Source organism: Eretmochelys imbricata, chromosome 1 (genome assembly GCF_965152235.1).
Source record: "Eretmochelys imbricata isolate rEreImb1 chromosome 1, rEreImb1.hap1, whole genome shotgun sequence".
Lineage (NCBI taxonomy): Eukaryota > Metazoa > Chordata > Testudines > Cheloniidae > Eretmochelys > Eretmochelys imbricata.
Window position 1 is genome coordinate 33,520,355 of NC_135572.1, and position 17,533 is coordinate 33,537,887.

The 17,533-nt window shown below is 41.5% G+C and overlaps 1 protein-coding gene across 1 annotated transcript in view; it reads right to left on the bottom strand.

The window, feature by feature from the left end:
• Positions 1 to 802: 802 nt before the first annotated feature.
• Positions 803 to 17,533, bottom strand: part of TRPC6 (transient receptor potential cation channel subfamily C member 6) — a 61,684-nt gene continuing 44,953 nt past the window's right edge. The window contains exons 9-11 of the mRNA XM_077805629.1: positions 8,060 to 8,143; positions 5,779 to 5,854; positions 803 to 1,787 (exon numbers count right to left, since the gene is read on the bottom strand). Coding sequence (XP_077661755.1) covers positions 1,636 to 1,787; positions 5,779 to 5,854; positions 8,060 to 8,143 — 312 coding nt within the window. The 3' untranslated portion in view covers positions 803 to 1,635. The remainder of the gene's footprint in view (positions 1,788 to 5,778; positions 5,855 to 8,059; positions 8,144 to 17,533) is intronic.

Here is a 17,533-nt window from a genome sequence, read left to right on the forward strand (position 1 = left end):
GATCCCGCATGCTCACAGATCTTGGGAGACAGGCCAGTCCCTGCTTACAGACAGCCCCCCAACCTGAAGCAAATAGTCACCAGCAACCACACACCACACAACAGAACTACTAACCCAGGAACCTATCCTTGCAACAAAGCCCGTTGCCAACTGTGTCCACATATCTATTCAGGGGACACCATCATAGGGCCTAATCACATCAGTCACACTATCACAGGCTCATTCACCTGCACATCTATCAGTGTGATATATGCCATCATGTGCCAGCAATGCCCCTCGGCCATGTACATTGGTCAAACTGGACAGTCTCTACGTAAAAGAATAAATGGACACAAATCAGATGTCAAGAATTATAATATTCATAAACCAGTCGGAGAACACTTCAATCTCTCCGGTCACTCGATTACAGACCTAAAGGTCGCAATATTACAACAAAAAGACTTCAAAAACAGACTCCAAGGAGAGACTGCTGAATTGGAATTAATTTGCAAACTGGATACAATTAATTTAGGCTTAATAGAGACTGGGAGTGGATGTGTCATTACACAAAGTAAAACTATTTCCCCATGTTTATTTCCCCACCCCCAACCCCCACTGTTCCTCAGATGTTCCCGTTAACTGCTGGAAATGGCCCACCTTGATTATCACTACAAAAGGTTTTCTTCTCACCCTCCCTCCCCCCCCCCCCGCTCTCCTGCTGGTAATAGCTCATCTTAAGTGATCACTTTTCTTACAGTGTGTATGATAACACCCATTTTTTCATGTTCTGTGTGTATATAAATCTCCTCACTGTATTTTCCACTGAATGCATCCAATGAAGTGAGCTGTAGCTCATGAAAGCTTATGTTCAAATAAATTGGTTAGTCTCTAAGGTGCCACTAGTACTCCTTTTCTTTTTGCGAATACAGACTAACACGGCTGCTACTCTGAAACTTTTCTCAATGCAGTAACTCCCATTGGAATGCAGCTTCCTGGAAGGATAGCTCAGTATTGGTTTGTTGAAAAACATAGTGGAATGAGTGGTAAGGAGGCAGCTCACATGATGTCACGACAAATCTCCACAAGGAAACATATTCAAAATAAATTACTTCCATCGTTTTGCATTTTATTTGCAAATTGAGCCTTCCCCCTCTCCCCCACCTGGGAACATCTTATTTTGAAAAATAAATGGATTTTGATTTGGGATGTTTTAAGACCAGGCCTTATATGCCTTCCTCCCTTCCATTTTGTTCAATTATACTTATGCATATTTAGGAAAGGAAGCTACTGAAAATATAATAAGAGGTTAAGATATGAGGAGTTTAGATTTACAGAGCCAACAGTTTTAATCATTAATGGATGGTCTAGTCAAGCCTTAGCTGATACATTTGGAAGAACGAAATTACACATTGAGTAATCTAAGATTAATTTTTCTCTGGAGGGGGGTAAAATAAATAAATATCTTTTCTCAAATGACTTGTTTTGTCAATCACATATGTAAGGGGTTAACCATCTGCAATTTTTCATTAAAGAACTGGAATAATTTTATTTCTTGATCTGTTTTAAAACTGTGAACTTAGCTAGAAAAATTAAGAGAGGATAAATATGGCTTGAAGTGGATTGTTGAATTTTTGGTTCAGTGTTTAAATGCTTAGGTTAACTCCTCCTTTCTTCCTTTCGGGGCTCAATCAAAAGTTTCTCCCCAAGTTTTCTAATGAGTTCTGCCAGGTCTTCTGTGTTCTGCGATTTTTCCTCAAGAAGTTCATAACGGAGACTTGAGATGTCCTGTTTAATTTCCTTCAGTTCCCCTAGGAGAGAGAAGATTAAAAGTTATGAAGCAAAAGAAAAAGAGAGTGTAACCAAGGTAGTTATGATAAATGTAACTTAATGCCAGACCATCCCGTGCATGGATTTCCTCTGCCCAACCAGAAAGGTAGGTGTATAGTATAGCTGCCTCTATGGCCCTGTGCCTCTTCCTGAGTCTTTAGAGGGGGCTCTCTCTGGGGTCAGGATCCACATGAGGAGATGTGACTGGGAGTAAGGGTGTCTGGGATGAGGAGTAAGGGAGTTGTAGGGGGCACATCATAACCCCAAAGAATCAATCTGGTCCATGTATATGAATCCTGCCCTCCATGTAGAGGAATCACTCTTAAATGAGGGCTCTGAAGGTAGCAGTGACCAAGGAGCATGGTGGATTGGTGCTAGGAATGCCAGAGCCAGCTCTGGTCTCAGGGATCACAGAGGCATCTGAAGCCCATTTCCTCCCTCAGGGTCACTCGATTCTGCTCAATTTCTGGGCAGTACAGCAGCAAACCCACAGAATGACTGGAGACACCTCCACGAGGAAAGCCTATGGAGTTTTTCTCTCTTCAGAGGCAATTCCTTGGGAAGAGCTGTACTATTGCCAGTCTTCAGATTTTAACTCAATTTGGAATAAATATTTTTCTTAAAGGAGACACATCAAGTAATGCAACAACTGTTGATGTAATATGCCTGATTTAATGGTACTGAAACAAATCCCACAAAGGCATGTTCGTCAATAATCTACCAGTGTCATCTTCTCAGAAAACAGGCTTGTTTAAGAGCAGGTTCGAACCAGGCCGGTGAATAAGAAAATTAACACCATTTATTAGAAGATAGATGTTTTCTGCCTGAAGAATGAGAAGCCTGGTTCAGAACTAAAATAATACACTGGAATTCTATTCATATGTCAATAGTTTAGAAACTCTGGGTAACAAGCCTGCAGGGGTCTCAATGTCGGTCTCCAAAAGACACAGTGATAACCAGCCTTTTCCACCTCCTCTCTGGGATTCACCTGGACTGGTGACAAGCTAATACTGGCAAACAGGCACAGGCTCGCGAAGAGCTGGAATACTGCCGAGCTTCTGCACTTTGCTATGGCTATGGATACATGAGAGAGCTTACAGCAGCACAGCTGAACCAGTGCAGTTGCGCTCGTGTAAACTCTCTTGTGTCGCCGCTCTAAGCTGAAGGGAGAGAGCTCTCCCCTCAGCTTACCTGCTCCAGCCCCTGCTAGTGGCAGTAGCTGTGTCAGCAGGAGAAGCTCACCTGTCAACAGAGTGCTGTCCACGTCGACATGTAAATCGACATAAGCTATGTTGCTCGGGGGGTGGGGGGGGATAGGGGGGTTATTCACACCCTTGAGTGACATAATTTATGCCGATTTAGAATGTAATGTAGCCATAGCCTTAATCTGCATCGCCTGCTGAACCACAGGGAAAGCACTTTAGTACAGAGGCACAGCTCTGCTTTGACTCCCCAGCTGCCTGTCTGAAAGGAAGAAGATAGAGTCAGAAAGAAAAGGAAACAGAGCAGGGTTTAGTGAGCAAATAATCCAGATATGCAATTGGCAGGGGCAATATTCCACACAGAAAGGCAGAGCCAGTGCATATCTATGGTGAAGGGTGAGAGAGGGAGGGCAGCACTTCTCTGTGGGGGTCTGCAGAACACACTTGCTAGTGTATGTAGAGAACTGGTCGGATACATTAAATCACATTAAAAGAAGCTAAACTCTGTTAAACCCTTTCCCAGTATTACTTTTTTCACTTTTTGCTGTCATTGCCACAAGCGTACACTTGACCCACACCATGAAGAATGCAAGGGGAAGTGGTCACAAGACAATCTCTGAATTAAAATGATGGTGCTCCATGAGAATGTTTAACAATTCCTAGATATGGGGAATGTGTAGCTACTAGTAGAAGTGGCAACACACTTGACATGTTATAGCCGTCATCATTCCCAGTGTAGGCAACAGCACTCTTACTGAAGCAATATCAGGGCTCATAGAAACCATCCTCAAACCACTCATCACACAGTGGGCCAATTTCCTCCAAGATACTACCGACTCGCTCCTGAAACGCCACAGCATTAACCACCTCCCCCAGAACACCATCCTTGCTACCATGGATGTCACCTCCCTATACAGTAATATCCCTCACCACGATGCCATTGCTGCCTGCCTCAACTATCTACAAGATAATGAACAATGCTCAAAAATCCACCCCAAACCCATCACCAAACCATCCATGTCATCATCACCCATGACAGCTTTACATTTAACAACAAATACTTTTTAAAACTGGGCTAGGCACTAGGATGACACCCCAATATGCCAGCCTCTTTGTGGACCACCTTGAGGAAGAACTTCTGGAAAAATGCACCACAAAACCAATGATATACCTGAGATATATTGATAATATTTTCATCTTCTGGACAGGTGACCTAAACTACCTTATAGATTTCCACCACAACTTCACCATCCATCCATCAAACACTCTTGAACATTCCCATGCCACAATTAACATCCTAGACATCACAATCAGCTTCCACAATGGAACCCTACAAATGACTATGTACAAAACCCCATAGTGCAACACACTTACCCCAAGATCCAGCAATCACTACAGACACACCAAAAAATCTGTTATGTACAGTCAGGCATTTAGATACCACAGAATTTCCTCAGAAGAGAAAGTTTGGTTAACACCTAAACACATTTAAAACTACCTTCACTACATAAGGACACTCCACCAGAGAAGCAGATTGCATCGTGGAACTGGCCACCCAAATAACCCGGAACAACCTGCTTTAATACAACTGTCCCCCAAAACACTGACTAGACACCCGAAGTTGTCACCCCGACTTGTAACCCCACACTAGACACAAATGGGGTATCATAAAATAATTACAACCCATACTTTACTGGGACCCACCCTTGAAAGAAATCTTTCATGAACTCTCTCTTCTGGCCTTCAAACAATCCCCCAACTTTGCCAAGGTCATCATCAGAAGCAAACTCCCCACATACCGGGATATACAACTCAAAATGGCACCAGATCCTGCTAGAACAACAGATACAAAACCTGTGGACATATAACCACTGCTATGATGATCAATAATGCCCACAACACAACTTTCAAGATCCATGGGCCCTACACATGCCCATCCCAACGCATAATTTAGCTCATTCAGTACACCAAATGCCCCCAAAACAACTATGTGAGTAAAACAAGGCAATCACTATGCTCTCAAATGAACTAACACAGAAAAAAATGATAAATGACAAAAATACCCTGTCACCCATGGTTGAACACTGTTCACAAAACAATCACTCAATAGCTGACTTCTCAGTCCTCATCTCAAAGGAAACTTAAACAACACCTTCAAAAGACAAGCCTAGAAACTTAAATTCATATCTCTCCTGGACACCAAAATCCATGGATGTAACAGAGACACTAGTTTTATGGCTCATTACAACAATTTGTAACTCATCCTCCTGCCTTCTAACCTTTAATTGCCCACTTCATTTTAAGTAGTCTCCTACAACATATGTGAACCCCTTATACTTAATCTGTCCCACCTTGTAGTAAGCTTACAGATTCTGGTTACCTTCTCTAGACATGAGGAAGAGCTCTGAGAAGGTCACAAGTTTGTCCCTTTTACGAACAGAATTTGGTCCAATAAAAGATATTACCCCACCTATTACCTTGTTTATGTTATAGCCAGGAAGCCAATCTCTGGTGTGGGAAGCAGAGATCCAAGAAACATGTCTTTTTCTTAACATCAGTCTCTCACATTAACATTATACTTTTTATTAGGTAATAATTTACTATTGGTTCTGATATATTTTTGTTTTGCCATGTATCCAAGAACTTTGAAATGTGATTGTCCCAAAAAGTTTGGGAAATGTTCTTCCAACAAGTTAATATAGTCTTTTTTGAGTTGCTTCTTTTGATTCCATGATTAACTTTGAAACTGTGAGCAATATGCTACACTCACCTTCATTGACTTCATCATTCTCCTTGTTTATCTGAGCTTTCAGTACGTATCTTTTAATGAGACGCTTCATTATCTTCTAGGGCGAGGAAAGAGGAAAGAGAAAAGAGTTAGAATTTTCAAAGCTGAACTTGCTTGCATTGATTCTGAAATTTCAAGGCATGTGCTCAGTCAACATTTTGTTGTTGTATATCTAGCGTTGCATTTAACTCCTCCAATCCATGGCATTTACCAGGATTAAAGGCCTCTCATGCATAAAAGAAACATGACAGTCTCTGCTTTCATCTAGACTATTGATCTGAAAATTAACTTTCCAGTATATGTATATATGCAAGATGACAAAAGTGGACACATCTTACTAATTATTAAATTTTATTTGCAATTAAAAAATGATGCAGAAAAAACAGACTCTATGGGGCTGATTTACACCAGCTGAGGATCTGACCTTTAATCAGTGCTAATTACTAAATAACTTTGCAATAAATATATTGTTTCCATATAATTTTACATTACACTAAATTATATATGCTTCCATACTCAAGACTGAGAAAATTCCCTGAAGCACTTGGTTCTAACATTTAATGTGCTGTAACTGTGTCCCATGCTAATCCAATATGACTTTTGTCTTCCTCTAGTAGCTAGACTGTGTATACTGGTTTATGAGTCTGCTGTTGCTTCAATTCTAAACACACCTGGTGTTTAGCTCAGGAAGTAGGGGCTCATGTTTTAAATCCAGAAGCCCAGATTCAATCCCCACAGATGATTGGCTCAGCGGCATCATTACATAATCACATTTGCAATGTGGATGACACTATGGTATATTTTAATAATCCAAAAAAATTCCAAATACAAAGCCACCCAGGCTAATGCTTTTGAAGTAACGTCTTAATCATAATAGCTATCAGCCCATCATAACTTGATTGGCCATGCCAAAAGCCAAGGCATTCTGGGCTTGATTGTATCATTAGATACAACCTACAGTCAGGGGTGATGCCACACTGCTCCAAGGGGAGCAGCAGCAGGCTTCCTGTCTCAGAGATGAAAGAGATCCTGAGTAGTCGATCTCCATACTTACTACTATACCCTTTTGTGGGATGCAGCTATGCCTCGGCTATGTCTACGCCACACACCACTGGTGTCATCGTGTAGTGGAACGTGTAGCTACATGCTACAGTGAAAAGCAAGCTGCGTCCACTCTGAGTGGACTGGTGTGTAGCTATGTAGAGCTACACATGTCAGTGAAAGGCTCTGGCAGGGGGAAGGCAGCTGAGAAAGGCTGAGCCTTTCCTCCCTGCAGGAGCCTTTCCCCACTACTGGAGCCTTTCCACACCTCATGGAAAGGTCCCATAGCAGGGACGTGCCCAATCCTTTCCCTGCTGCCTCCCCACTGCCATACCCTTTCCCCATTGCTGGAGCCTTTCCCCTGTACAGGAAAAGACTCCCTCAGCAGGAAGCAGCGGGACACTACACTTCTAAAATAGCAGTGTAGACAGGGAGGCACAGCTTGCGTGAGTAGAGAGCATACTTGCATATATACCCACATCTTTCAGAAATGTCTTTACTCACCTAAGGCAGGCCTCACCAAGTACACTGCTATTTATACCTGTGTTGGGGGAGGGGGGTGCAGGTATGTATTCTAAATGTTGCCACAAGAAGTGTGCAGTGTAGACAGACCTCTGCTCACATGGCCAGCCAGTTCTTCTTGTCCCTTTCTCACCCCTTTGTTGCACTATCTGAAGGGAGCTGTCTCTATGCTTCTCCAAGTGCAGGAGCTGCAGTGATTTCTGGAGCTTCTGGCTAACACTCCTTACATGCTTCCTCCCCGCTGTGCACTCTCAAAGGCAGACTGGGGCCCCATGCATAGCAAAGAATACATAGAATGTACCATAATAATATGGAACTGCAGGAACCAAGCTTACAGTGATTTGTAATTCTTGAGGGACAAGAAAGAGGAAATATAATACAGAAAGGTAATTTGCATTAGCTTTTGACCTGGATTTTTTTCCAAAAAGAAGAGTTGCTCCTGATGTGCACTGTGTAACTGAGTCTTTCCCTTTGACTAAAATTGTTCTTCATGTTGGCCTTTTACAGTATTCCACTCAGAAATGTAGCATTTAGGAAGCATTCTACCATAATCATACAGCCAATGCAATTATTCTAGATTTACATCCAGTAGATTTACTTCGGATTCACACTATTACTAATATCAGAATTTGTCTTTAAATCTTTAATCTGACGAGTCTTAATCCTTTTTCAATGCAAGTTGTATTAAATTGCCTTTTACCTGGTATTGTCGTGGAGGATTACTTAAGCTATTTAAATGGAGATCATCTGTGCTTCTTATACTTGATTGCTTACTTTGCCCAAGCTGAAAAAAAAACATTTGATCAGTATCAGCAATAAATGTAAGGGTTATTTAGTTATACTTTCTTTTGTACAAGAATTCTGCAGCAGAACATTAACTTTTAGATGTAATGGTAGGGGTAAGGGTTAAATTTCAGGAGTGAAATCCTGGCTCTATTGATGTCAATGACAACACTCCCGTTATGTTCAATGGAGACAGCATTTCACCACACTAGTTCACTTTAACTCTTCCAGTCCCCACTTCAGGAAAATTACTTTATTTAGAAAAGCACTTAAGTATATGCTTCAACTGAATGTAAAAACAACGAGGAATCTGGTAGTACCTTAAAGACTAACAGATGTATTTTGGTATAAGCTTTTGTGGGTATAAAACCCCTCTTCTTCAGATGTATGGAGTGAAAATTACAGATACAGGCATAAATATACTGGCACATGAAGAGAAGGGAGTTACCTCACAAGTGGAGAACCAGTGCTGACAAGCTGGCCAATTCAGCCAGGTGGATGTGGTCTACTCCTAATAATTGATGAGGAGGTGTCAATACCAAGAGAGGGATAATTGCTTTTGTAGTGAGCCATCCACTCCCAGTCCCTATTCAAGCCCAAATTAATGGTGTTAAGTTTGAGAATGAATTGTAGCTCTGCAGTTTCTCTTTGAAGTCTGTTTTTGAAGTTTTTTTATTGCAGAATGGCTACTTTTAAATCTGTTATTGAATGTCCAAGGAGATTGAAGTGTCCTCCTACTGGCCTTTGTATGTTACCACTCCTGATGTCTGATTTGTGTCCATTTATTCTTTTACAAAGAGACTGTCTGGTTTGGCCAATGTACATGGCAGAGGGGCATTGCTGGCACTTGATGGCCAGCAATAATGTGATATATGCCATGATGTGCCAGCAATGCCCCTCTGCCATGTACATTGGCCAAACCTTGTGACCCTCAGCATCATAATGCTAAACTTTTAGGCACCTTGAAAACTGGAATCCACAACGGCTGAGTTCGGAGCCCAGGCTCCCTATACAATGCAGGGGGAGAGAGATGTGCCTGAGAATGGGATCCACAAAAGCCAGCGCACCTGACAGCTCCCTGTCTACGCTAGTCAATAGCAGATGCTGATGAAATGTGTGTGTCCTAAGCCTCAGCCTTCTCACGGAGTTAGATGTCTATCTCTGCTTGGGAACCACAACTTGGAGTCTCTCTCCTTACACACCTGGCTAACCGTACACAAAATTCCTGGGGAGGGTGGGAGAAGAGGAGGAGGACCTCCCTTATAACCTTTAATCCAGTGGTTAGGGTACTCACCCAGTATGTGGGAGATCCCGGTTTAAGTCCCCACTATGTCTTAACCACTGGACTCTGGGATATTTTGATGAGGGGCTCTCTCAATCTCTCTTCTTGAAGGACACACCCGTTGCATCAGCATCTGCTATTGGCTAGTTTAGACAGGGAGCTGCCAGGTGTGCTGGCTTTTGTGGATCCCATTTTTAGGCACTTTGTATTAAAATAATTGAAATTAATTCAGTCCATAAAAGAGTGAGAATGACTCTGTAGTCCAGTGATGAGGGCACTCAACTGGGAGGTAAGCAAACCCTGTTCAAATCCTGTCTCCTCATCAGATGCGGGAGGAGGGAAATTGAACTAGGGTCTTCCTCATCCCAGGAGAGTACACTGACCACTGGGCTAAAGGTTATAAAGGAGCCTGGCTGTTTTGTATGGAGTTAAGCATTCTCAGTGCACATCTGCCAGATTGGGACCCGCAGGCAAGATAGGCAGGACAACACCTATGTCTACCTGGTTTGAGGATCATATTTGGGCTTAGGTGTGAGATAGACTTTTACATCAGAAATTTAGGCACCAGGTGAGTTTAGCTGCCTACAGGGCTAGACAGCAGATAAGCAGGGGTTTGGTGGACCATAGTAATACCTAAACCTGGAATTTAGGCACCAAAGTCCCTTAGTGGATGTGATCAAAGTGCTTTCCTGAACCAAGGTACCAAAGAGTAGGTAACAAACCAAACTAGCAAAGCCCCAAAAAGACACCCAACCTCAACAAAAAGGAACACCAAAGAGAATTGCAGAATGGAATAGATTCTCTTAAGTTCTGGGAAACTTTACACCCTCATGCAGGTTAGGTATGTAATGGAGTTCAAGAGCCTGATTCTCCTCTTAAATACTGCAGTTTTATATTTGTGTAACTCCACTGATGTCAGGCCTCATATACCATTAGTTTGTGTTTTGCAGCCACTTTGTACAGGTGTAAAGGTTACAGTGAGGATGTAAAGTGTAAAGGTGTAAGACAGTGAAGAATTTGGTTCCCTTGGCTTGTTGCTCCCCTCACTTTCATTAATGTCTTAGTGTAAGATGATTAAGCAATGCAAGTCAGAAGCCCATGGAGGTTCTGATTTCACAGTATATTTCTGAACAGCATTTTTGTTAAACACTGGAGTGAATGGACATTATTCAAAACTGGAGAACAAATTACTGGCAGATAATCCAGGGCTGCAGTTATTTAGGATGCATTATTGGTTAATGTCTTTGAGAAAGACCAAAACACAATATTGTTATGAAATGATTAATTCAATAGTGTAGCTGAATGATTAGATTGTAATAAGGATGATTTAGGAACTGTCAGAAGAAAACAATTCATGTATTACTATTGATTGAGACAAATCAACCAGCTCTCTGAACAGTAATGCAAGAAATAAGGAATCTGAAATATAAATGATGATTGACCTGGATGAGGACCTAAAGAGATCGGCATTACAAAGTCAAAATCTTTTACAGTTGTACCTGACATACAAAAAATATTTCCTCTTCAAAATATAGGGACACAGCCACAGTATCTCAGATGCTATTGTGTATTGAACTGTGGGTACATGTTGTATTTTTAGTGGGGATTTTGGTACCAGGCATTCTTGTGCTTTAATCAGTTGAATGCTTAGCTATAAATGAATTGGAAAGCCTTGAAACCTGATAGAAAGTACATTGGGATATAACAGGAAATAAGCTATGCCTAAATTGCAAGAGGAACTAAGGACTAGTGTGTAGTAAGTTTTCAGCTTGTGTCTGATATTAGATTCATAGACTCATAGATATTTAGGTCAGAAGGGATCATTATGGTCATCTAGTCTGACCTCCTGCACAACACAGGCCACAGAATTTCACCCACCACTCCTGCAAAAAACCTCTCACCTATGTCTGAGCTACTGAAGTCCTCAAATCGTGCTTTAAAGACTTCAAGGAGCAGAGAATCCTCCAGCAAGTGACCCATGCCCCATGCTACAGAGGAAGGCGAAAAACCTCCAAGGCCTCTTCCAATGTGCCCTGGAGGAAAATTCCTTCCCGACCCCAAATACGGCAATCAGCTAAACTCTGAGCATATGGGCAAGATTCATCAGCCAGATAATACAGAAAATTATTTCCTGGGTAACTCAGATCCCACCCCATCTAATATCCCATCACAGGCCATTGGGCCTATTTACCATGAATATTTAATTACCAAAACCATGTTATCCCATCATACCATCTCCTCCATAAACTTATTGAGTTTAATCTTAAAGCCAGATAGATCTTTTGCCCCTACTGCTTCCCCTGGAAGGCTGTTCCAAAACTTCACTCCTCTGATGGTTAGAAACCTTCGTCTAATTTCTAGTCTAAATTTCCTGGTGGCCAGTTTATATCCATTTGTTCTTGTGTCCACATTGGTACTGAGCTTAAATAATTCCTCTCCCTCTATGGTATTTATCCCTCTGATATATTTATAGAGAGCAATCATATCTCCCCTCAACCTTCTTTTAGTTAGGCTAAACAAGCCAAGCTCCTTGAGTCTCCTTTCATAAGACAAGTTTTCCATTCCTCGGATCATCCTAGTAGCCCTTCTCTGTACCTGTTCCAGTTTGAATTCATCCTTCTTAAACATGGGAGACCAGAACTGCACACAGTATTCCTGGTGAGGTCTCACCAGTGTCTTGTATAACGGTACTTAAACCTCCTTATCCCTACTGGAAATACCTCTCCTGATGCATCCCAAGACCGCATTAGCTTTTTTCACGGCCATATCACATTGGCAGCTCATAGTTATCCTATGATCAACCAATACTCCAAGGTCCTTCTCCTTCTCCGTTACTTCTAATTGATGCGTCCCCAGCTTATAACTAAAATTCTTGTTATTAATCCCTAAATGCATGACCTTACACATCTCACTATTAAATTTTATGCTATTACTATTACTCCAGTTTACAAGGTCATCCAGATCCTCCTGTAGGATATCCCTGTCCTTCTCTAAATTGGCAATACCTCCCAGCTTTGTATCATCCGCAAACTTTATTAGCACACTCCCACTTTTTGTGCCGAGGTCAGTAATAAAAAGATTAAATAAGATTGGTCCCTTAGACTATGAAGTCTGAGCAGAGGGCTTTATTAGGGCTAGATTCTGATTTCACTTATAAGACTGTAAATCAGGAGTAAAACCTGAGAAGTCAGCGTTATACAGGTATAAAACTTATGCAAGTGAGATCAGAACCAAACCCTTAATCTGTAATGAGGACAACACTTAAAATGCTCAATTTTCCCCACTCCCTTCAGAACTTCCTAACTGGAAGTTAGCCTTTTGTCTGAGATTTTCTAATGTGGCTTGTTTTCTAAAAATCAAAAACAAACTTTACTTTCACGTCCAATGTAAATCCAAAATAATGCAACTAAAATAATGGAGTTACCCTGGATTTACCCTGGAGTAAATAAAGCAGATTTTCCTGTATGTCTTTATGCATCAAAATATTTCTTAGTCTAACTTTACTTGTGTGTAGATAGTTTCTTTTAAATAGGTGCATTATACCAGCAACATTTTTTGTGTAAGCCATTTCATGATCTTGTTAAAATATGACTATTGGGTGATATAACACGAATATCTGTTGGAGGCCTAAAAGAAGGAAGCATTGTTATAAATTCAAAGTTATTATCGTTTAAAGAAGAAATAGTAGACATAATTGGATAACACTGTGCTAGAAGTTTAGGGTGAACACGAGGGAAAAGTTCAAACGGTAATCTCATTTAGTTTATGCAATAATTTTTCCAGTGAAGTGGTAAGATCCTGGCCTAGACAAAGCCCTTGAAAATGAGCTGGCTGGCTGAACAGGATGATGAAAAAACTGTTTTTTGTTCTTAGTTTTTATGAGTGTGAAGTACCCATCATGGTGAATGTCATAGTTCAATACCACTCTTCCTTGTACTAATGTTGGTGACAAGTGAACAACAACTCATAATTTTGGCTGATTGGGAAGTTATTCATTAAATGACTTTTCAGCAGAACCAAAACAGCTCCTGGGTACGTATTGGTTTTGATCAAACTTTCATTGGGAAGGTTACTTCGGTTCAGGATGGAATTTCTATTCAAAATCACTGAGAAAAATCAGATAGTGTAGTAACTTGAACTTGGGCCTTCCTATGTTGTACATGACTGCCCTAACTACCAGGCCATTGGCTATTCTCAGGTAGGGTTCTCTCTTTCTCAACGTATGGTGGTGGAGCTGTTCCACTTTGTATAAATAATTAAATATTCATTGGAGCAGGGACTGGTATCTAGGTCCCTGCTGAGTGGCATAACCAATGGCATAACTCAATTCTAAATTGAGTGCACTCCCTTCCCTCATGTTTTGCAAATAATTTGAAAGGCCTCAGGTTTGTCCCAATATGTAATGGGAAAATTTTTCAAAATCTTGAAAAGTCACAGGATGGGAAAGAAAATTTTCCTACCCAGTTCTACTCATGATAATGAAGAAAGAAGCAAATAAGTAGACCAGAGCAGGGAAATTGGGTCTACTTCTTTCTACTCACAGGTTTTATATGATTCATATTATGTATCTGCATCTCTTTGTAATAGCCCTTGAAGGTCTATTTAGTTGGGAAATTAAATAAAATTTTTTTGAGCTACAACAAGATATTGATTGTTTTTTGTTGGTATCTCTTGTCATTGTTTATAATTTTAAACTGTCATAATGTATTATTATGGTAATACTTGAAGGGCTTTTAAAGACAATTCTAAATTAGAAAATGAAGTCATATTCAACTACGCAGTATCTCTGAAGCTGTATTAGAACCTGTTTCTGAAAATTGCTTCCTGTACCCAATTTTGAAACATGAACAAGATAGAAGTACAATTCTGTTCCCACTGAAGTCAAAAAGGGATTGGAGACTGACTTCAGCATAAGCAAGCTTAGGTACTTGTTGAAACAAAATCATTTTGTTTGACAATCATTGCATTTTAATGGCTCCACTGTGCATGGGTTGCCATTTTTTGCCATAAGGACTTCATTGTAGACTCCTGTGCCACAGGTACTGAATTTTGTTTTTGCTGGTGCGTGCTTCTCTCTGCCCCCTCCACCCCAGGCAAGCAGCGGGCATGGCCTCCGGGGGAAGAGGATGAGTGGGGGCAGGGCCTTGGGGGCAGAGCAGGGGTGGGGCCTCGGGGTGCTGTATGGGTGGAGCAGGGGGCGGGGCCAGAGTCTGCATGCCAGGACCCACAAAAGATTAATCTGGCTCTGCAGGTGCTGAGCACCCCCTAGTTTTTTTAAGTAGGTGCTTCAGCCCCAGATCACCCACAGCGTTGGTGCCTATGTCCTGTACAATGTTCATAACACCTGATTAAGAAGAGTAGAAATGAATGGTATACTTCACTACCTTTATCTTATTATTAACACTTTACTACATCTTCCCCTTTGTCAACAGATGTAAAAATTGATACAATATGTGACAGACTTTTTAACTGAGCCCAAAGAACACAGAAAACATGAAATGTATTTAATTTAGGCAGGTAAATCAAGTGATATATAAAAGTGTGTAACTTTGTTAAATCAACCTGTAACAGCAATAGAGATGGGATATATAATTTATTGCATAACTGTGTAAGACCACTTGGTGGTAGAGAACGCCAGGATTACAACTTGTGACAAAGTTCTTCCTCTACCTTGGTGGGTTTTGCGGTTATTGGCAGATTCGCTCGCCTTGGAGCTTCATGGCAGCCCTCAGTTTGGCCGTTTTTGTGAACCCACAGTCCAGGTCAACTCCTCCTGTGTCTGATCAGGAGTTGGGAGGTTTGGGGGGAACCCGGGCCCGCCCTCTACTCTGGGTTCTAGCCCAGGGCCCTGTGGAATGCAGCTGTCTAGAGTGCCTCCTGGAACAGCTACAACTCTCTGGGCTACTTCCCCATGGCCTCCTCCCAACACCTTCTTTATCCTCACCATAGGACCTTCCTCCTGGTGTCTGATAATGCTTGTCCTCAGTCCTCCAACAATATGTGTTCTCACTGTCAGCTCCTAGCTCATCTTGCTCCCAGCTCCTTACACCCACACCACAAACTGAAGTGAGCTCCTTTTTAAACCCAGGTGCCCTGATTAGCCTGCCTTAATTGATTCTAGCAGCTTCTTGATTGGCTGCAGGTGTTTTAATCAGCCTGTCTGTCTTAATTGTCTCCAGAAGGTTCCTGATTGTTCTGGAACCTTCCCTGTTACCTTACCCAGGGAAAAGGGACCTACTTAACCTGGGGCTAATATATCTGCCTTCTATTACTCTCCTGTAGCCATCCGGCCTGACCCTGTCACAAACTGCATTTCACTCTCATAACAGATTTGGAAGCTCTCTTTTTGAGCTTCGTGGCTGCAGAATTTTCTCTCCTGAAAATTACTCAGAGAGTAAATTAAGTTTGCTAGAGAAATGACAAACCTAATCACTAAGATTTATCGACTGTATAATCACAGCCAGAACATAAGTATTTAGAAAAAGTACAAAGGATTCCTATCACGTCTGACAAAATGACTACACCTCAGTTCAGCAAAAGAATTTAGAGATGTCCTTAACTTTAAAAATATGCTTGAGTGTTTTGCTGAATCAGGGCCTACAACTTTTAGCCATACACATTTATGTGGCATTGTAAGCCATACAGTGTCTCTCTTATCTAATGATAAACAGCTGCATAAGTGACAGGTGATCGCTATGGAAGTGTTGCGTAAAAGAAGAGGTGGAGTGGTCCAGAACTTTGGTTACTTAGGGTATAACGTAAGAACATAAGAATGGCCATACTGGGTCAGACCAAAGGTCTACCCAGAATCCCGTCTACCGACAGTGGCCAATGCCAGGTGCCCCAGAGGGAGTGAAACTAACAGGTAACAATCAAGTGATCTCTCTTCTGCCATCCATCTCCAGCCTCTGACAAACAGAGGCTAGGGACACCATTCCTTACCCATCCTGGCTAATAACCATTAATGGAATTAACCTCCATGAATTTATCCAGTTCTCTTTTAAACCCTGTTGTAGTCCTAGCCTTCACAACCTCCTCAGGCAAGGAGTCCCACAGGTTGATTGTGTGCTGAGTGAAGAACAACTTCCTTTTGTTTGTTTTAAACCTGGTACCCATTAATTTCATTTGGTGGCCCCTAGTTCTTATATTATGGGAACAAGTAAATAACTTTTCCTTATTCACTTTCTCCACACCACTCATGATTTTATAGACCTCTATCATATCCCCCCTTAGTCTCCTCTTTTCCAAGTTGAAAAGTCCTAGCCTCTTTAATCTCTCCTCATATGGGACCCGTTCCAAACCCCTAATCATTTTAGTTGCTCTTTTCTGAACCTTTTCTAATGCCAGTATATCTTTTTTGAGATGAGGGGACCACATCTGTATACAATACTCAAGATGTGGGCGTACCATGGATTTATAAAAGGGCAATAAGATAGTCTCTGTCTTATTCTCTATCCCTTTTTTAATGATTCCTAACATCCTGTTTGCTTTTTTGACTGCCGCTGCACACTGCATGGACATCTTCAGAGAACTATCCATGATGACTCAAAGATCTTTCTCCTGATTAGTTGTAGGTAAATTAGCCCCTATCATATTGTACGTATAGTTGGGGTTATTTTTTCCAATGTCCATTTATCCACATAAAATTTCATTTGCCATTTTATTGCCCAATCACTTAGTTTTGTGAGATCTTTTTGAAGTTCTTCACAGTCTGCTTTGGTCTTAACTATCTTGAGCAGTTTAATATCATAGTTTAGCTACATAAGAAAGAAAAACCTGCTGCAGTCCCATGTTAGCCGACTCAGGGGCTGTTTCATTGCTGTGTGGACTTCAGGGACAGGCTGGAGCCTGAGCTCTGGGACCCTCCTACCTTGCTGGGTCCTAGAACCCGGGCTCCAGCCTGAGCCCGGAAGTCTACATAGCAATGAAAGAGCACGGCAAGCCCAAGTCAGCTGGCATGGGCCAGCCGTGGGTTTTTCTTTGCTGTATAGACATACCCTTAGTGCTGCGTGTCCATATTGTTATATATTATTGTTTTGTATCATTTCAAAATCAGTTAAGACCTTTTTTAAGTAAACCTTTCCTATTGTGGTAGTAGTGTTGTATTGC